The sequence below is a fragment of the Protopterus annectens genome, chromosome 13.part0 (assembly GCF_019279795.1).
Source record: "Protopterus annectens isolate FY-2018-M chromosome 13.part0, PAN1.0, whole genome shotgun sequence".
NCBI lineage: Eukaryota > Metazoa > Chordata > Ceratodontiformes > Protopteridae > Protopterus > Protopterus annectens.
The window spans coordinates 1,017,794,280-1,017,816,292 of NC_056747.1; the positions used below are offsets into that span (position 1 = coordinate 1,017,794,280).

Here is a 22,013-nt window from a genome sequence, read left to right on the forward strand (position 1 = left end):
TGCAATGTTGTGTACCACAATGGTCATTATTCCGCTCCACTGCAGGAAACATTTTAAGTTCATTGATTTTATATTGGTAAGCCTCATTTTATCATTATTTCTAGGCTCTTTAGAAGTGTTGTCATTTACTTTTAAAACGTGCACAGCACTTCTGCAGCATTGGTTCATCTGACTGTATTGGACAGACAGATTTGTATTGCAAATACATTGTGCTAAACCTTTTGTCTCTTTTACCAGCATTAGTTTCATGTACTTTTTGTGACAGTTAAAGGAAGATGTAACCTACACCCCTGCTTCCATCTTTACTGAAACTATTAACTTTATTGTGTCTGCTTACACATAATGGTAAGCTTTATGCATGACTGATCAACACCTTTGCCTTCATTTCTCATTTGGTTTCCACTGACTTTAAAACTAAATGATTGAGTCAAGAGAGAAGTCATTTTTTGTCTGTGTTTGTGTACCTTCAGTGTATCGTAACAATGGATTTGCTGATGCCTACAATGTTTACTGGTTGAAACTCCATTTATTGGACTTCTTTCAGTTTGCTTTATCTGATCTTATATTAATAAACATTAATAGCATTTTCCTTGATCACCCTACTCAGACTGCTAATTGACACTGCTTGGACTGAAATTTCAACTATTTTTCTGCCATGTACCATAGCTATTCGTTTATTACAACTAATACCATACATCTCATTTTTTTCACCAATTCAGCTTAATCTGTCATTACTATTGCTGTTATCTATAGGTAAACTGTTTGACAAAATGGACTTAACTACTTTCTCTTGTAAGTTACTTGCATGTATGACAAGCATTACCTGTTCTGTTCTCTGTATGCCCATTTGTACCAGGACAGAGTCCCAGTGAAGTTTATGAAGACTTGGCAGAGAATGACAGTCCTTAGGAAATGCACGGAGCAGGTAAAGCATATGCACGGATATTTCAGAACTTAGAAAAAGGGGGCATTTAGGATTTCTGTTTTGGGGTAGAGTGAACATAACTTTTAGTTATGTACTTACCATAACTTTAGATGTTTGGGATCCATCTCGCCTACATTCAATACTGATGGGCTCGGAGCCGATCCCTCGGCTCCGACTCGGCACGCTATGCTATAGAGCAAGGCCTCTTATTGGCTGAGCTATTTCTTATCCCAGGATGCACCACCACTAATCCCCCAGATCTTGTTTGTCCGCATTCATGCACACATGCACAACTTGTTTATATAACATTGTTAGATGTTTCAAGATGAAACAACAAGATTCGGACCTTCTGATATCCTCTGATCTCCAAGGAAGGGGGAAGGAGGGTGGGTTATTAGAATGTAGATGGATCCCAAACATCTAAAGTTATAGTAAGTACATAACTAAAAGATGTTATGTGATCCTATCTCGCCTACATTCAATACTGATGGGACAGCGTCCCTAGCACCTAAATCCTGGGTGGCTCATTGGAAAACACTCCTGAGCACTGTGGAACCAAATGAAGCTCGTCCTCTAGATGCCACATCCAATTTGTAGTGGAAAAAGAAAGTGTGCGGGGAAGACCATGTAGCCGCAGCACAAATGTCACTAATGGCAAGCTTAGAATGAAATGCTATCGAAGTAGCCATAGCCCTTGTAGAATGAGCTTTGACAGAGGTGGTAAGCTCTTTGTTAGAATAAGAATAAGCTTGAGTAATACAGTCCCTGATCCATTTGGCAATAGTGATCTTTGTGACAGCTTTGCCCAATTTATTGTCTGCAAAGGATACAAACAACTGATCTGTTTTCCTTGTTTGTTTGGTCCTATCTAAATAAAAACGCAACTGCCTGTTGACATCTAATGTGTGGAATATGAATTCCGCTTTGTTAGAATACTTCGGAAAGAAGACTGGAAGTTCTAATGATTGTTGTAGGCAGAAACTGGAACAAACTTTAGGGACAAAGGAAGGATTTGGCCTGAGAGATACTCTGTCTTTGTGAAAAACCAAGTATGGAGGTTTTACAGACAAAGCTTGAAGCTCTGAAACCCTTCTGGCAGAAGTAATCGCCACCAGAAAAGCAGTCTTCCACGATAGAAATTTTAAATCACATGTCGCTGCCGGTTCGAAGGGGAAGGAAGTTGAGGCGTGTAACACCACATCGAGATCCCATGGAGGAGCAGGATGAGAAATCAGAGGTCTTAAAAGTGCAGCACCTTTCAAGAAGGTCTTACACAATCGGTTGCTCATTAAAGGTGGGTTTATAGATTGGTGAAAATTGGAAATAGCTGCCAATTGAACCTTGATGGTAGAGACTGAAGAGCCTTGATTGAAAAGAGAAGTTAAAAATTTTAGTACTTCTGATACAGGAATAGTGATGGGATCCAGGCCCCAGAGTTGAGCCCAAATTGCAAATCTTTTCCATTTGCTAGAATACAATTTCTTTGTAGCAGACTTGTGGGCCGAAGATAAGATGTGTACAACTTCTGGATTCAATGTATGACTCCTGACTATAGTCGGAAGAGGAGGAGCTAAGCCGTCAATTTTAAGGTGTGTAGGGACTGGTGGAATAGTCCCGACTGATGAACCAAAAGGTCTGGGATCTGATCCAGGAACCATGGACCTTCCAGAGCATACTTCTGAAGATAGGGGAACCATACTTGACGAGGCCAGTAAGGAGCAACTAAGATCATTTTGCTCCCCAAGAGAGATGCCTTTTGGATCACCCTGGGAAGGAGAGGAACTGGAGGGAAGGCATAAAGCAAGCCGGTGGGCCAAGGACGGGCTAGTGCGTCCATGGGGCTCTTCCCCGGAGCCGGGGTGAGGGAGAAGAACTTTTTGCACTTTGCATTTAGAGGAGTCGCGAAGAGGTCGCAACACTGAACTCCCCATTTGCTGAAAATCTGATTTGCAACTGTGATGTTCAGAGACCATTCGTGAGGAGAGAGGATGGTTCTGCTCAGTCTGTCGGCTATCACATTGGACTTGCCCGGGATATGAGTAGCCACTAGAAAGCGTTTGGTCGACACTGCCCATTCCCAAACCCTCATGGCCTCTCTGCAAAGAGGATAGGATCTGGTCCCTCCCTGTTTGTTCAAGTACCAGACAACTGACATGTTGTCTGAGTGAACGGCAATCACGCCCTGAGGGAGGTAATCGTGAAAGGCTTGAAGGGACAGAAGCACCGCCCTCATTTCTAGGATGTTGATATGAAGTAGGGTCTCTTCTGGGTACCATTTGCCTTGGACTGACCTGCCCAGGGAATGCCCCCCCCACCCCATCTGGGAGGCGTCCATGGTCAAAGTGGCCGCAGGAGGAGGTGGAACAAAGGGTGGTCCCTGATCCAAATTGGAGGGCACTAGCCACCAGCGAAGGTCCCGTTTGCAGGTTTCCGTGATCCATATGAGGTGACTGAGAGGGAGTTCCTGAAAGGACCACTGAGCTGAAAGAAGCCACTGGAGAATTCTCATGTGCAACCTTGCCAGGGGAACTAGAAGAACCGTGGCGGACATGGATCCCAATAGTTGCAGGAGCATTCTGGCTGGGGCTTTGGATCTGGGAAGTAAGGCTCGAACTTGAGCCTGTATGGTTTGTATCCTGTCTGTAGGTAGATAGACCTGCATTCGGTTTGAGTCTATCTCTACCCCTATGAATCTTATGCGTCGAGATGGCAGCAACACAGACTTTGGCCAATTGAAGGTGATTCCAAGGGAATTGCCCAGTGATATAGTGGCTTGTAGGCTCTGCAATAGTAGATGCTTGGAGGTGGCAGTTAGGAGCCAGTCGTCTAGATACGGAAACACCTGGAATCTTAGACTTCTCAGGTGAGCAGTCACGACCGCCAAACACTTGGTGAACACCCTGGGGGCTGTGGTGAGACCAAAGGGCAGCGGGCGGAACTGAAAATGACTGCCTCCTAGGCTGAAGTGCAGATGTCTCCTGGACGCTTGATGTACCATGATATGGTAATAAGCGTCCTTGAGATCTATGGAGCACATCCAAACACCTTTCTCCAGCAATGGGAGAATGGTTTGTAGGGTGACCATTCGGAACTTGGACTTTCTGACTGAACGGTTTAGAATGCTGAGGTCCAAAATGGGTCTCAAGTCCCCGGTCTTTTTTGGCACCAAAAAGAATCTTGAGTAAGTCCCTAATCCGATCTGGTCTGTGGGGACTGGTTGGATGACTCTTTTTTGCAGCAGCTTTGAAACTTCTGAGGCTGCAGTTTCCCGTTGACTGGGTGGCGGGTCCGGGATTTTTTTGGACTGAGGTGGAGAGTGAGAGAAAGGGTTGGTGTAACCTCCGGCGATAATTCGAAGCACCCATCGGTCCTGAGTGATACCTTCCCAGGCTTTTAGGTGCTTCGAAAAACGACCCCCGACTGGCTCCGGAGCTGCACAGTTGGGCAATCCCTCAGGGACTGTGAAAGGCTGAAGAGCCACGAAAGGACTTGCGGTCTCCAGTGTTGCGAGGGCCTCTGCCGCCTCTGGGACGGCGTCTTCCAGAAGAATTTCCCCCTCCCCTGCCTCTGGAAGGGGGATCATCCTGCTGTGAGGGACTTCTGAGATCTACGGAACCACATTTTCCCTCCTCTTTTAGCCTTGGGGTAAGGCCGAAAGGGAGTGGAAAATTGTGCCCCTACGGCAGTCAAAGTCTTAGCTTCCTGCTCGCAGCGGGTCAGTGTGTCCTTTACCTTGGGTCCAAACAGGGAGGACCCATCAAAGGGGGCGTCGGCAAAGGAAGACTTAAAGGCCTCCGCAAAATGACACAGGCGGAGCCAGGCTTGTCTCCGTAGAGCAATGCCTGTACCCGCCGCTCTACTCGCCCCTTCGGCCGCATAAGAAATGAGCCTCATGGACGAGTTTGAAATGGACGATAGTGTAGCCAGCTGAGAGCCAACCGTCTGGGCCAGCTCCTCAGGCAGGTTACCCAAGAGGGTATCGGAAAGTTCTTTAATCAGATCCCTCTGAAATCTGGTAAAGTGCGTGAGGTAGTTCAAGGACCTTAATGTAAAGGCCGCTGAACTTAGGGTGCGCCACTGCATCGATCCATGCTCCTAGACTCCTTATTAGGAGGATGGACGGACGTCGAAGCCTCTGCTACATCTTGCTGGGTAGCAGATGCCACCACCAAAGCATCTACAGCCACACCTTTAGTTAGGAACTCTTTTTCAGGGGGTGCTGACAGGAACTTATTAGGACGAGCAGGCACCGGTTCCACAGAGTCTGGGTGTTCCCACGCCCTTCGACAGATCAAGTCCAAGAGCTCGAAGGGCGGAGACACCCAGGAGGCGGAGGGCTGAGCCCCGAAGGCCTTAAGGAACACCGACTCATCAGCAGAAGGGGGTTTGGATTGCCAGCCGCCTCATTGTTTAAGGGCTTCCAGGATGTCTGCAAAGGAGACATCATCTGAGGACGACTTAGGGGACCCTTCTGCATCATCGAGATCAGTGTCTGATGTAAGAGACTCATCAGGGGAGTCAATGTGCTTCCTCTTGCACGATCTTTTCCTGGGGGGGGGTTCCTCCGAAGAAGCTTCAGAAGGACCTCCAGAAGGGGGGGAAACCCCAGTGGGGGTAACCTCAGGCCCCGGGGCTCCTCAACAAATATATTCAAACGCACTCGTATCACAACAATAGCTGTTAAAACAGCTTTTGGGTTCAAAATAAGCAAATTCCTGACAGGAAAAGCCTGAATAAAACAGTACTTAGCCCAGCCAAGTTGAGACCACGTCCTAGCTTGTAAGCGGCAAATGAGATCTGGGGGATTAGTGGTGGTGCATTCTGGGATAAGAAATAGCTCAGCCAATAAGAGGCCTCGCTCTGTAGCATAGCGTGCCGAGTCGGAGCCGAGGGATCGGCTCCGACAGTATTGAATGTAGGCGAGATAGGATCACATAACATCTAAAATTAGCATTTTAAACAAAATGTTACATTCACTGCACATGTAACCTGTATGGCTCAGCCCTGACTACTTTAAAATGCAAAACGGACATATTCTAATTCATATTATTTTTGATGTCCTAACACTAACACTGACTGAAATGATGAGATTCGTTTTCCAGATATGTTTGGGATTACTATTAAGAACAGTCATGTTATTTTTAAACAGCTGAAGCAAAAAACATTCCCTGTTAATTGCAACTTGGTGTGCAGTGTTGCTGTACAATGTTAAAGCCACTTGGGCTTTTATTTACTTATTTTTTTGCAGTTTGCTTTTTTGTTCACTTCACCGCTGACTTAAGCTAATTAGGGGAACTACAGCTACAGCTTGTGTGGACCCATCAGCCAATGTCTTGTCTTCAGGTTCCTCCTACTCTTTCTGAACATTCAGATGGTAACACTTTGGTGACTGGTGTTTGAAGTAAGATAAAAACAGGGAGTGAAATATGAAACCCTAAAAATCTATGGTCAAGGAGTTTGGCTAGATAGGTTGAAGAAAGTATCATAAATCTGGCCTGAAAAAATTAGAAGGCCATTGAACTGGGTGCATTTGCAGTAGCTAAAGAAAGAAGAGGCAAAAGTGTGCCACTATTTACTGCACAACTGTTTAGTCTTGATCTGGGAAGTATGTGCTCCGTTAAAAGGTATGCATGAGTGGCCATCTAGATACAACTCAGCTGGGATAAATTCTGCCATAATGTAAACTGGAAGGTACTTCATGTGATTTTCTGCCCAGGGCAGATGCACATTTGGACTACAACATCAATTTTTCTTTTGCTGTTTTATGAAATAAGCTTCCTTGTGCACAGTTGCTGAGGGTGGGATGGGAGATAGAAACAGTATGACTGGTGTGTGGCTTGGACAGTAATATTTAGGGATAGGTGGAGATTAACAAGGTAATGGTGATGTGGCTTGGAGGGGGGGGTCAGCAGTCCAGGAGCTGAGTGTACAAATTGGAAAATCCTAGCTACAACTCTGGTTGTGAGCATAATTTGGACAGTTAACCATGTGAAAGCTTGGGGGGGGGTAGCAATCTGAGCCACATTTGAGTCTGAAGAGTCTGATTAGGTGGGTGACCTTTTTTTCTCCTTACCCCCGAAAGTACAAGGACCAAGATCGGTGGTCAGTACTTGAAGTGATCTCTGCAAAGTACACTTATACCCATCTTTTGTAGTCAGTGTTAACAAGAAACCTCTTGGGTGTCTCTGTGGCTGGAATCCAGTCTATTCCTCATATGGCCAGGTGTCAAGCATCCTTTTCCAAACCACAATTATGGGCCAGCCATCAGATATGAACAAAGGGGAAGAAAGGGAATGGGCGACAACTTGAAGGGGGAAAAATCAAGATAAACCTGAGGAATCTTCATAAAAAAGCTTGTTGGGGCTTTTAAAAATTTGTCTGAGGAAGTTGTAAAGTGTTGAGTCATTAAAGAAATTCAGAGTTGCTCAGGTACAGCAAAGAAAGGATGGTCAAATGCAGAGAAGGGCAGCTGTATAAGGGCTAGCTAAAGCACTCAGATTTGTGGGTTGTCTAGTCTATCAGAAACTTCCTATGGTCATCCATAATGAGGAAATAAAGCCATTCTTACAAATCAGAAGTCCAGTGCCTTCATCAAAGTCTCTTGTTCACCCCTTTCTAGCAAAACATTCTCAAAGACTGCTTGCAGACAAAATGCCCTGTTGAAAGCAACCCCAATGTTTTGTCCTTGTACACGTTTTTACAGTCTATAACTTTTTCTTCACAGTGTTTTGATTCCCACTGCCACCACAGTTTCTTTAGCACCTACCTATGCAAGTCGCAAAATGTATCGACATGGAATCAAATGACTCCTTCCCCTTAAACAATTGACTACATTGTAAGTTAGTTAAAGCGTGTTCTCTCAAGACTCCTCACATCTATATACTTTACATCTGTTACAAAGTAATCTTCAGCTTTTAGCACCATAGTACAAGAATCATTCCGCTTAACAATGCAAAAAAATCTATGGGTTTACTCAAATTTTTTTTTATAAAGGCTTCTACACATCTACAGTCAGTCTACTGTTAGTCTCGGCTGGAGTAAGAGAGACACAATTTGATAAAATTTCAACTTGGCAGACAGGTAACCATTCAGAGCACAGGATGCAATTCCCTTTCCTACCACTAGATGTCTACTGTACTTCACTATTCAGCCTTGGCCTGGTACTTCTCCATACAGGCAATGAATGGTACATGTAGCTACAAAATCCAGTTTACTGACTCTTCCTAAAAAGAGGGTCTGATTCTAAGCAAGTATGAGGCAAGAAATCACGGTAGCAAAACTTGCTATTGGTTATCAAGTGCTGCAGCTGCAGCAGCTGGAGAGATCACAGAGGTTCCTGACCAAGAGAATTCAGGGACTCCAAAACATGACCTACACAGAAAGACTGAAAGCCCTATCACTGTATTCTGTGTCCTACAGGCTGCTGAGAGGTGACCTGTGCTTGGCCTACAGAGTAATCCTTGGTCCTGCCCTAATGAAAATGCTGCACATCCGCAAATCAAATGGGACAAGAGTCACTCGCTCCAGACATCTCAACCTGGCTTAAACAAAACATGCTGGAGAGACAGCTATGTCTCCCAGACACTGCCGCTACTCTGGAAAAAGCTCCCACATTAAATAGAGCTTTTCAATAACCCTATTTAAACGTAACCTGGACAGCTAAATGGGAGACTGTAAATTCACCCCTTTGGTGGCACCTATGTTCCTCATGGACAGGGGCAGCCAGTGCTAATCATAGATTCACTCTGCAAACAATCAAATCTAACAATGGTCAATTAGGAAATCGTCTAACAATGGTCAGTTACAGAACACAGGTATTACATGGCTAGGCTTGTAAAGGCCCCATGGTCATTAACCTATTATACCATGATCCCCCCAAAACGTGCACGCTGATTGGCCAGCGTGCCAGTTGTAAATCGAGTTATACTAATGGAAAAAGGTCCGGTCGCCCGGACTTTTTTCCATTAGTATAACTGCTTTAAACACTGTCTCGCTATGTTAAATGGGTTTAACATAGCGAGACAGCTTTAAAATAAGCAACGGAGATCTCCGTTGCTTATTTTAAAGCTGTCTCGCCATGTTAAACCCATTTAACATAGCGAGACAGTGTTTGTTAAACGGAGAAAGCAAGATCTCCGTTGCTTTTTAAATCTCGCTATGTTAAATGAGTTTAACATAGCGAGACAGTTTAAAATAAGCAACGGAGATGTCCGCTGCTTATTTTAAACTGTCTCGCTATGTTAAACTCATTTAACATAGCGAGATAAAAGCAACGGAGATCTTGCTTTCTCCGTTGTTGCTCACAGCTCTGATGTACTGCGCAGGCGCGCAGTACATCAGAACTGCCGCGATGCCAGACATCTGCGGAAGGGCAGTAAACAGGCATTATACTATGCCATTATTTAAGAAAAGTAATAGTTTCTTTTCTTAAATAATGTCATATATAGCAATAACCGCCTGGGTGTGGGTAATGCTAAATTACCCACGGTTGGCTTTGTTTGGTCCCTCGGGTTTCGCCCTCGGGACCAAACCACGCCAACCGTGGGTAAATTTAGCATTACCCACACCCAGGCGTGGGTTATTGCTATAGTAACCTCCTATGAACCTGTATTTTCTCACTTGCAAAATGCTAAGTAATGTCAGTCAACGGTTCTGTCAGTATAGCATACACACACACACACACACACACACACACACACACACACACACACACACACACACACACACACACACACACAAACTATTCTTCTAGTTGAATGCATGACTCACTCCCCCCACCCCGACTGCCTTTTCAGTTATACCCTAGGCATTCTCGCCTTGGTCACCCCATCCACTCAGCCAGAGCAACTAATATTTAACATATGCAACCTGGTTAGTGGAAGCCCCATCAACGTAATGTTTTTTAAAATAGTGTTGTTGTTCTACATTTTACAAGACACCTGGAAGCCAAAAAAATTAAGTTCTGAGAAAATTTAAACAATTGGAAGACTATCAAAACAATGAACAAATTCTATTCTACACAAAATACTTTACCGTTACATTCTCAAATCGTTTAAACAGTTTCTTCAGTTTTTCAGGTAGTTTCTGTAAAATAATGTATAATATTAATAGTATAATATAATAATGCACCATATTTTATATCACAAAAATAAAGAAAATGCAAGCAGGAAAAAAAAAGAAGCATAATCAAGGTCCTTATCATTGTTACTTTGGTTTCTCCATATCCTCAGGAAATTTAATTTTTCAGCCTCCAATGGCTGCATTTCTGGTATACTTAACTATGCATAATACAGCACGTAGAATTAGTCATCTGACAAGTTCTAAATAATGACTCTATTATCCATGTGAAAATTAAAACAAACATACACCAATCACCTTCATCACTGTAAAAAAACATGGATTTCATCATGTACTTGATACTGTACAGAACAGTAACACCTCTACATCACTCTAACTGGTTAGTATCATCTTGGAATTTGTTATATCCCAAAATGGCCTGATAGAGACTACCATACTGATATGATTTTGTTTTACAGCCTGTCCCATCTTCCTATGGTGCAGCTTATGTTCCCATTACATGACACAGCAAATCAATGCTGTTTTGTCTATCTAATTTATTTATAATGGTACACTGAATTACGTTTTTTTTATTTTGAGCATTTGTGAAGGTAGTATCAGTTTGCTTCATCTTAGTTAGTTAGAATCATAGTGCACTCAGTTTTTGATTACTCTAGGTATCTGTGGAGAGAATACTACTGCATCTTTCTCCATGACTTCTCCCTAATTTACTCAAACTACTAAACACGTATTTTTGTCAACTTTTAAAAGGTCTTAAATGCTACTAAGTAACTTGCTTTTATTAAACTTCTGTTCTAAGCCCAGGTGACAAACGACTTATCATTCAGTGCTGGTTTGTATCCACTTCACAATTCACTTATTGACAATTCACAATTAAAAACTTAGCAGTTATACTACATGTTCATTATTTAATGACCACATTTTGAACGTGAGGATAGCACTGCTATCTGACAGCGTTTTGTTAAAGTGGTAAGTGCAACCCATGGCTCTCCCTCCCTTACTCAATAACTTTCACAGCAACCCTGTGAGGTAGCAGATAAGGCAACAAATACCAAAAAAAAAATCAGACTGCCAAAGTGGTGTGCACAGAGAATACAAACTTGGGGACAGATCAGAAACACAGAGAGAGGCAGAAATGTTTTATATATATGTTGCAATTTACGGGCTGCATGCCTTACTCAAAACATAAAAAGTCCAAGAACCTCCTAGTGACATAAACCTAGGCATACTCTGTGTATTCTAGAATTGCCACAGTAAATTTTTGAATAACTTATTAGAAATAGTATGGCTCTCAAAGCCTAAAACACCTAGGATTATATACAGTGATGTCTGTTACACAGATTCATACTTAGCATACATAGAAATATGAATTCTCTTCTGAATGTGACTTTTATAACCATAAGGATTGGAATTAAGAAGCTCTGCCTGCTTACCTCAGTCTGGGGGGAAGGATGGGGATTTGTGCTGGGAAGAACTGTAGCCAATGTGTTTCTGGGGTTCTGGACAGCACAGCAAAACACACACCAGGCCAAGATGGTACACCACAGAACAGGCGATGCATATATGAGGAGTCAAGACTGTGGCACCATAGTAACCCAGTGAATGCTCCTTCTGGGTGGGATCCCAGACAGGCACATCACCACAGAGGTTGGACATTCTCTTTGAAGGCTAGAGAGTACAAACCTTAAACCACCACCACAGGATAGGGAATAAAATTCTTCCTGCCTGCAGTCTTGCACTCTCTCTCCTGAATCAACCTAACTCTTATCCTTAGTGTCAACGGTGGAAGAGATATGCCAATTGGGTGACTGGGCAACTAGAGCTGACAGTTAGTGGGAAGTGAAGCAAAAACCACCCAACAGGGTGAAGGGTCTAGGTCAGGCGTGATCCAAGCTGGACGGAAGGCAGAAGTGGGACAGATTAAGAGGGACTAACCCTTGGCAACTGAAACTGGCTTGAGACTTGGAATGTTACCTCACAGGCGGGAAAGACACCAGAGCTTATGCAGGAGGTTAAACCTTCTACGTACAGCTGGTATTTTCTCTATGCAGGTGGGAAAGTATGGGGATACCCAAGAGCCCTCCAGCTGGGTGCGGAACACCTGAAATATGTACCAGTGAATGAAACAGTCATCTTTCTGTGGCGGTCATCTCTCTGTGACTGCGAGCTGCAGAATGGAAAACTTTGATGGCTAATGAGGCATATGTATCTAACATTTACTCAGAGTATTTCGCCTTCATGAAGACTGCAAGTGCGGTTCTTTATAGGGTACCAGGTACTGATTCTCTAGTCCTACCAGAAGACTTCATTGCTTACATGAGCAATGATGAAACACCTGTAGTTTGTGGTAAGAATGCCAGGGCAAAACAAGAGTTGTGAATTATTACTGGAATTCTTTGCTAGTCCTCCATGAACATCATGTTTGACTGCTCATAAGTGTACTTGGCATCAGAGCACTTTGGTCAAAAGTTGACAGAATTTGTTATCATGTCACCAGACCTTAGGCTGTATGTTCTGAACAACTGGGTCAAAAGAAATGCTTAAATTTCAATTAATCACTATTGGGTTGTGAGACAGATCAAGATCAAGCTAGTGAGCCACTCTGGTGGCATAAAGGAGATAAAGCCCTGACTAAGGCACAGCCAACCTGGGTCTAATTAGTGCCACGAGTGACTGACAGAGCAGGTGGGAGGGATGGGTGAGCTCACCCTGAGAGGGAGGGTGTTTCTTCATGACGCTCCCTAAGGGGAAGCATGGTCCATAGAGGGGAAATGCTCTCGGACACGGCTGATGAGTGTAGTGGGGGAGTGGTTAGGGCATGAAAAAAACATCACCCACAGATGGCTGAGCCCCCAGGAAGTCCACAGGATGCACAACTGCCTCCAGCAAATATCCAAATAGTTTAGGGGGTTAGAAGGATAGCTGTTACACCTAGCAGGGACATGGGGCACTGGGGCTGGGTCAGTACTATGAGGTCCAAAGGGTATAAAAAAAATATTAAAAAAAAATGCTAGACCAGTAGCTATTTAGACCTAGGGAAACAAAACATGTAGTGAGGGTGTCCTAGGAAAATACAGTTGCATTAGAAACTTAGCCACAGTTTTAGATGCTCGAGTGCATTGTCTGTTGTTGTAGTGATACCACTTGGGACTTATGCCACAGAGAAAAGATCCACCACTCTTGCCAGATTTCCAGAGCTTTTCACAGTTCCCCTTCTAGGATGGGTGGACATCCTCACACATGGACTTCAACAGGTCAGTGGTCTAAGTGTGAGATCTGCTCCTCACAATCTTTATTTCTTTCTTGACCTGTCAAGTTAGAGAGATCTGGTCTACTCCCATAATATGAGACATCCAGGTAGAATACGTCTCTAGGTAATGCAGCCCAGGTAGAAGAACCTCCCAAACTACCTCTCCATTTGCTAAGTCAGCTTGAAGGGGGTGGCTTATAAGGATAACAGAGAAGGAAGGTAGAGGGATAGGTGACTGGGTAGCCACACAATCCTTAGGATGTTCAGAGGAAAGGAAGAGGAGGGGTGGAGCTTGGAAAATATTACAGAAACATTTATATAATTATAGTAATTTCCTACCACAACTTTACTATGTTTACTGCACTATTCACTATTGCAGTATTGATTAACAAATGGGAAGGTTCCCAGAACTTATGGAGTTAGTGGATGACTAACCCTAACAAATGTCTGGCTGCAATAATCCCTGTAGGATGGACATGCTAAAACCTGCCTTGGCTCTGGAGGTAATGCCCAAGTTATAATGCTTAGAAAAGGGCGTAGACAGATGGCTAAGTAACTGCTCCCAAAATGACCCAACCTGAGTGCTGACTCCGCAAAAGAAGATATCGGTAGCTGATGTTGCTCTAACAGAGAAGGTCCACATATGCCCTGGTACAATCATGCCATGGAAGTAGTAACAGAAGCAGATGCAGTGAGATAGCCATTTAGGGAGGATCTCTGGAGACAGGTTTACCCTCCATAAACTTTGTAAAGGATGTGAATAAGTGGTCTGGTTTTCTTTTTCTTTTACTTATTTCAAAGTAAAACCTCAGTTGCCCATGAACTTCCCGGGCATGCAAGATCCTTTCCTCCTCCTTCTGTGGGGCAGGACAGTATACAGGGAGGAGAGCAGTCTTATTTAGGGACAGTTCTGTCAGCAATTTTGGTATAAATGTATCGTCAGTGCAAAGTGTTATCCTAGCCTTGTGGAATACGAGAAAAGGTTATTTGCACATGAAAAACAGTTCTTATAGACTAGAATATGTAATGGCCATTAGAAAAAGTTTTCCAGGTTAGGCACTTGAGGGACACAGCAGCAGCTGGCTCAAAGGGCAGTGAATTTTTTCTAACACATAACTGAGGATCCATGATGGCAAGAGTTCCTTCATGGAAGCCCTCAAATGAAAGAAGCTCTTTGAGGAATTATTTTATTGTTAGAAAAGAATAAAGACAAAGCCCCAAAGGTAGATACGATGAAATAACAGACCGATGTACCTTTACTAAGGCATAAGAAAATCTTGACATGTAAAGCCCTGACAGGTATTTAAGGATTGTGGAAACAAAAGTGTGATTATGGTCCAGACCCCTCCTCTGGCACATAAGGAAAGCTAGGCTGGTTCGGATGGTATCACCCCTTGAATGGCTGCGTGAAAAGTGAGACCAGGGGGGCTGTTGGGGTCAGTGGGGGCTAGCCTGGTGACTGGGAGCACATTGGAAAAGCCACTACAACGTTTTCCAGGCTGACAAAGAGAGTATGGGCTAATAATAAGCTCACTGTGCACACCAAGGTACAGGTTTACACAGCCTGTGTTTTGAGCACATTACTGTATGCCAGTGAAACATGCACTCTGTGCTCAAAACAAGAGCAGCGGTTCAATGCTTTCCATATGTGCTGCCTTAGGAGCATACTTGGTAACTCATGGCAGGACAAGATCCCCAACAGCAAAGTGCTTGACAGGACTGGCACCACCTCCATGTTCACCCTCCTGAAACAGAGATGTATGCATTGGTTGGGTCATGTCTCATGCATGACAGGTGGCCAAATACTGAAAGACCTCATTTTTGGAGAGATGGAGTCTTGAAAGAGACCAAAAGGGTGATCCAAATTGCTCTACAAGGACGTATGCAAGCATGATCTCAGCGCTTTCTTCATCAGCACGAACACCTGATATTATCTTGCCTCAGACAAGATTGCCTGGAAACGGGAAGTGAAGAAAGCTCTCACTATGTATGAAACCACCTTGGCAAGGAGAGTAGAGGATAAGACAGCCCTCAGGAAGATCTGTGCCCATAATACCAGACCAACATTTGCATACCGCTGCTCAGAGTGTGGAAGGGACTGCCACTCTTGGACTGGATTGCACAGCCACAGAAGATGCTGCTCGAATCAGTCCAATAGAGGTGCAAACACATGAGTCTTTGGGATCGAAGGATGCTTACATGCCTACATATCTAAATTCTAGTGTTCCTGCTTCCTCTACAAAAGGTGTTGCTGGGTCACTCACAAGAAACACAGTCATTTTTCCTTGATTAACTCTCCCCACTATTAAATCATTTAACACTGACTTTTTAACTACGTTCTTGAACCCTTACCTGCATCACTGAGAGATGCCTTGTCTTAGCAAGTCAAAAAACAATTACATTTACAAACAAGATAGTCTCTACAGTTCCTTTTTATTGATTTAGTTATAAAATGCATTTATAGTTGATTAATAATAATGAAATACTAAGACAGTAACATTTCAATAAATTCTAAATTAATATCTTTAGCCTCCTGAACAACCATTAGATAACATATGATCAACTATGCCTGTAACTTTTCCTTTTTTCAGATACTGATACTGGCAAAACTGACTGCAACAACTTTATATTCCCATAAACTAAATTTTATCAACCAAGTCCTTCGTACAAATATGGAAAAGTGTATAAATATTAGGAATAACAAACAGGAACTTGGACAAGAAACTCTAGAAAGAACAAAGTTTGCGATGACAAAGGGGAATATGATCTTACCTCCCAGGTGAGACGCAATCTGCTGACAGCAGAATTATCCAAACCCATCACAATAGCAAAGAATGATAGAAAGTTTTGATTCTGTAGGCATCTACAAATTAAGAAAAATAAAATGTTTTTAAATGAATGAAAAATACTCAAACACTGACACTTTGGCACACTATAAATTGTTAGCATTGTAATTTTTCTTCCCTTACACCCATAGACCATAAATAAATAAAATAAACAAATGCTAATGACAGACTGACAATATTAAAGGAAAATTCATCCTCCAATTGTAGTTAACCTTATCCCAATAATTTTTTCTCCATATAAGTTCTTACATGCAGTTTAGTGCGCAGAAACTATTCAGTACCTTTCAGTTTCTTTATTTCCGCTCTTTCCTCCCATCTAAATATCAGGAAAGTCATAGTATTTTTTTCTGTTCAAATCTCGTGCCGTTTCCAAAAGGAATCTAGTCTTGCACGTCATATTCTAGATGTACCGTTTTGTAATTTTTACTACTAGTCATCATCCACATAGATTTAAAATCCTGAAACCGTGTTTTGCTGAGGTCAGGAAAGTATAATACAGCAAAGCTTAACATTTGAAGCAAAACTTTTACACAGAGTTGGTTCTTTGAGAAACCTTCATTATGGAAGCACAGGGAAAATCGTGCTGTATGCAACACCACATAAATTAGTGATCTCATTTTTGTCCAATAAATTGTTGCTTAAATCCATGTCACTGTGGTTTTCTAAGAAGTGATCAGCTTACACTGCTTTACTAGCCATCTGAAGTGAAAGCTCCCAGTCGCAAATGAATTAGCAGAGCTGCTCTGCTTGCTAGCAGTTTTTAACTAACAGCTAAATAATAATGTAGGAGACAGACTGAAAACTACAACTTTGAAATATTCCAGCATAAGGGCAACAGTTGGTAAAGGATTAACTGGAATACTGGAAGGAAGCACAATATATTACAAATGCAAAAATAATTTTACTAATTTAACTGAATCCAACTTTAGAGGGAAGGATTTTCTTTTTCTTTTCTTTTTTTTTCTCAGCCAGTACAACAACTGAAATTGATGAACAGATATTCTTTCAAGGTGATTATTAGATATTAAGGGGTGTTAAAAAAGTATTTTTTCTTCTCAATAGTAATGCACAAAATATGAAAGTGAAGGAGGGAACAGAATTTGAAGTGTTATTTTTAAAATCATGTTTTGAAATGGGTATAAAAGATTACATTTTATGCCTTTTGATGATTCGACAGCTTTTATAAATATGTCTGATTAAACCAAGTAAAATAGAATATGCATTATGAGTTTAATTTTCAATCTGTTTGTGCCAATGCATACTAGGCTGAGAAACCTTAACATGGTAAGGTCCTGTGCTAATAAAATAATGATGAATATAATTATTAGCATTACTGTAACTGAAAAATGTAATATCTATATGACTATGTTTTATTAATGATTATTATAAAATGTTAATAATTTGAATATTTATATATATATATATATATATATATATATATATATATATATATATACAGGTTTATAAAATGAGTGACTGAAAGATCAATAAAAGTGATTTGGAAAAAAATAAAGGTGGGGACAGAAATGAGGGAAGGGTAAAGATAAAGAGGTAAGGGAGTTTAGTATCATGTTAGACTTATAATGCAGAGGCCTGACAATGCTACCATGGGACGTCAGAGGGGTAGGTCACTGGGTTGGTTGGTTACAAAAGATACTACAAAGGTGATATAAAGGAACTTGAGCAGGAGGGAGTGTATAAATATTTGGGATCTGACCAAGCATCAACAATAAAACATGAACAAATGCAAATAAAACTTAGCAATATTTTAGAAGACCAAAATTAATATTGAAAACAGCCCTGACATCTACGAACAAAGTCGAAGCTATAAACCAATTTGTCTCCCTAGTCTAACTTACACTTTTGGGGTGACTGACTGGTCCTAAAATGTACTGGATCAGTTAGACAGGAAAACAAAAAAAATGCTTTATGCTTTGCTTATCAAATGATTTATAAAAATCAGTGTATGCCAAGATTATATATTTCCCATTCTGAAGGAGGTATGTGCCTCCTCGAAATTGATTACATGTATAGATATGCAGTTGTAGGAATGCATACATATCTACTGATCTCACAAGACCAAAACATAGTGAAAGTTTTAAAACATGAGGAGAATATGTCTAAGATGACTTCCCTACTTAGTTTAGCAGAGGCACATCGGTATCAAGCAGGAATAGAAATCAAACCAGAAGTAGACAAAAATCAGGCAGCAACTGAATGTGCCAGAAACAAAAGAAAGAATATAAGGTGAAAGATCAGATGAGAAGGCAAGAAATGTGGAAAATGCATAAACATAGTTGCAAGTACAGAAAACTCCTAAAAAAACATCATGTCAATCTGGATCTAATGCAGGAATGGTTAAAGTGAGGTGAAATTAAATCAAAAAGATGAAAGGTTAATATTAGCGGCCCAGGATAGGGGACTACATACATGTTGGTTTACAAGGAGAAACAGATAAATGCAGGTTTTGTAAAACAGAATTGGAAACAGTTGCACATCTTGTTGCTGTGTGGGCTACACTAATGGCACAAGACCTGTATATTGAAAGGCATAATAATATGGAAAGACCATTACACTGGGCAATGTGCAAACATTAAAATACCAAAGTAGCTGAGAAGCATTGGAAATATGAGCCAAAAGGCAGTATAGAAAATGATGAAGCTTACATCAAGTGGGATCACCCATTACTAACAGTTCAAAAAACAGATGCAAGAAAACCAGATATAGTAGCCCATGAAAAGAAGACAAAAGTAGCACTGATCACTGAAATCACTACACCCAGTGAATAGTGTCGTACATAGAGAGAGACAAAAAGTAATTAATACCAGGATTTGCAGGCAGAAAAGAGGGCAATGTGGAAGAAGGATAGCCAGACAGTTCCAACAGTAGTATCAGCAATGAGTCTCCTAAAAAATAATTTCAGTCTTATTTAGAAATGCTACCAATACATTTAACTCCATATGAATTGCAGGAGTCAATTCTGAGCACATTGCAGGTACTGCGAAGAGCACTTTTGGCTAACATCAAAGACTGAAACAAAACTAATTTCATGAACTTTAATCATACTTTGACTTCTGAATGGGGTCCACACCAGTCATGGTATTAGAAAGCCAAAAGGCTTAGAGAAATTAAACTGAGTGAATGCGGGGACCAACGCAAGAGAATGGGAATTCCACTACACTGTTATTAGGAGTTTAGGTATAAGCACATGGGGAGTCTTGGGGTTATAACAGGTGGACTGATGCAGGCAAAAAGCGTAAAGCTTAAGGGAATACTGCAAAAAGAGGTCCTGGGGATGGTTATTAATTCAAGATCACATCTTTCCTTCTTATGATTCAGTGACAGGGAGACCAAGAGCCTTGCCCTTGTTACAAGAAATCATGGATCAAAAACTAGTCAGAGATTCATAATACTTTAAAGTCATAAGGCTGGGAAAGCTGGGAGGACATATTACAATAAGACGTGGAAGGCAAATGACCCAACAAGCTGCAGATCATATTACACAGGGTCAAAAAGCAGCACATCAGAAGATGGTCAGAAGAAGGGAATGTAATCAAGGAAATAGTGAAAAGATGAATAGATCAAAGACGACAAGGAGAATTTTGGAGGTAAAATATTGTGTCGGGCAATTCAAAAATAAGGTCAAGGAACCTCAATGAAAAGATGGATGAGAAGCATAATAAAAAAAGCAAGTAAAGAAGGTAGAAGAGATCTTAAAAAGCAGGCAACTTCAAGAAAGGACAAACAATGTACACCAATGAAAAGTCAGAATAGATGGGCTGCTAGTGCATTAGTTCAGTTGTCTGGGTTGTGGCTTTGCTAAGTCCATGATCTCAGGCTTATCTGGTTTCAAAGGGAAAAAAAGACCAGAAAGACAGGTTGCAAGGTCCCCAGCAGCAGGAGACTGTACACACACACACAGACACACAGACACAGACACAGACACAGACACACACACACACACAGACACACACACACACACACACACACACACACACACACACACACACACACACACACAAGGATTAAGGCACCTGGAGGACCTAGGGTTAAGCCAAAAGGCATATTATGGCAGGGATGACAACAGACTACCTGTTAGAAGCATGCATGAAATGGAAAGAAATACAAGAGCAGTAGACAAGAGTATACTTATTTAACAGACAGAGCAAGACTGAAACCAAAATAAGGATGAGAAGCAGGACAGCAAAGTAGAGTAAAGGAAGATGACAGTGGTGTGGATTGCATAGGATAAATAGTCTAACAGCTAGGTAACTGAATTACTAGTGCGAAACTACAGGATATTATGAATCAGAAGCCTATTAAATACATTTATCTTTGCTAATACATGCATCCAGTAGTACTATTACATTAATAAGCGATTAACAGATTTAAACATTATGAAATGTAGTAGTAATTGGATCCACAATAATTAAACATTTAGAGGAAATTATTTCACGTGTCTTTTACTAAACTGCCTAAAAACTTTCAACAAAGGCTCACAATCTTGTCCAGATCAAACTCAAGAAGAAATAATTCTAACATTGAATTCTGTCAGCAAGAAATCTTACGCAAGTTGCCTCTGGCAAACCAATATACAGCAGAATACAATGATAACATCCGTAACCTCAGAGGACATTCTAAATTCTTCCCACCATTGATTTTCTTAGTAAATTTCTTACCCTATACAGTTCATTTAAGTAAAGATCATTACTCAAAGTGTTGTTATATTCATGAGCTGGATAGTAAGACATTGTCATCTCTTGAAGAGACTATATGCAGAATTACAGAAGTAGCACCATATGCAGCCTAAACAATGTAAGACACAGAAACATAGCTAAGGTGGGGCAACAGGGGCAGCTGCCCTGGGTGCAAGGTGTTGGGGGGTAGCGCATTCAGCAGTAGTGCAGTAAAGTCAATTATTTCCATACCAGCATTTCAGAAATGCAGATAATGAAATGAAACTGCTGTCAGAAACGGTATAAGTTGCAGCAAGCAGATTATTACAGTTTTTAAAAGAGGGTGCTTCTCTGTAAAGGTGAGTGCGAGGAGATGAATAATCAAGGAGTGGCAGGAAAAGAGTTTTTTTTTTTTTTTTTGCTCAACTTGAAGAGTTGAGGGAAGCAAGCTTATTGACTGGCACTAAGTGCTGGATGTGCCGGCTATGGCTCTGGTATGACATCTTCTGGTCAAACCTCAAATTTTTCACCTATATATGTTCCAAAGCTTTTAAAATAAGTAATATGTTTAATATAGTTATCACTCAGTGAAGTGATCTGGATCAAAGTACATCACTGCACATTTATTACTACTGGAACACCTTCACCACTTAAGTCTGAAAGGACAGACTGCAGATTTTCTATTCTCTATGATGAATTATGTTTAATCTATATGTTACATCATCACCACATTTAGTATTTAAAGAACCAATGCATATCTATATTAAGTTCTAAGAAAAGAATATCAAATAAAACAGGCTCAATGATAGAACCCATGTGTGATCACTACTGGTATTTCTCCACTTAGAAGAATGACCACATCTTGAAATCCTAAATTTTCACCATAATTTTATTCAGTTTACAAACTAAGAATTAATATACAATATGCATACATGCTCTAAGGCAGATGCATTAGAAATACTGTTGAAGGTTGAAGACCTTAAGTGTATGTATGTGTATATACATGTGTATATATACATATAGACACACACGTCTGTAATCCGAGATCCTGGCCTTCCTTGTTAATATAATCATAAAAACCCATGAAGTTGTATTAACATGATTTAGACTAGAAGGAAGCATGCAGATAAGTGAATCGTTTTGCAATTCCACAAAGAAGGTTTAAACACTGCTGTAAAGATAGGGTTAGATTAAATAAATATACACTCATCTTTTAAACCATCCCTTCTTATGTATAA

At 41.2% G+C, this 22,013-nt stretch overlaps 1 protein-coding gene across 1 annotated transcript in view; it reads right to left on the minus strand.

The window, feature by feature from the left end:
- The window catches only part of RAPGEFL1 (Rap guanine nucleotide exchange factor like 1), a 672,616-nt gene that overhangs the window by 230,389 nt on the left and 420,214 nt on the right, over window positions 1–22,013 (minus strand). The window contains exons 10-11 of the mRNA XM_044055019.1: window positions 16,026–16,116; window positions 9,959–10,009 (exon numbers count right to left, since the gene is read on the minus strand). Of these exons, the coding sequence (XP_043910954.1) occupies window positions 9,959–10,009; window positions 16,026–16,116 (142 nt within the window). The remainder of the gene's footprint in view (window positions 1–9,958; window positions 10,010–16,025; window positions 16,117–22,013) is intronic.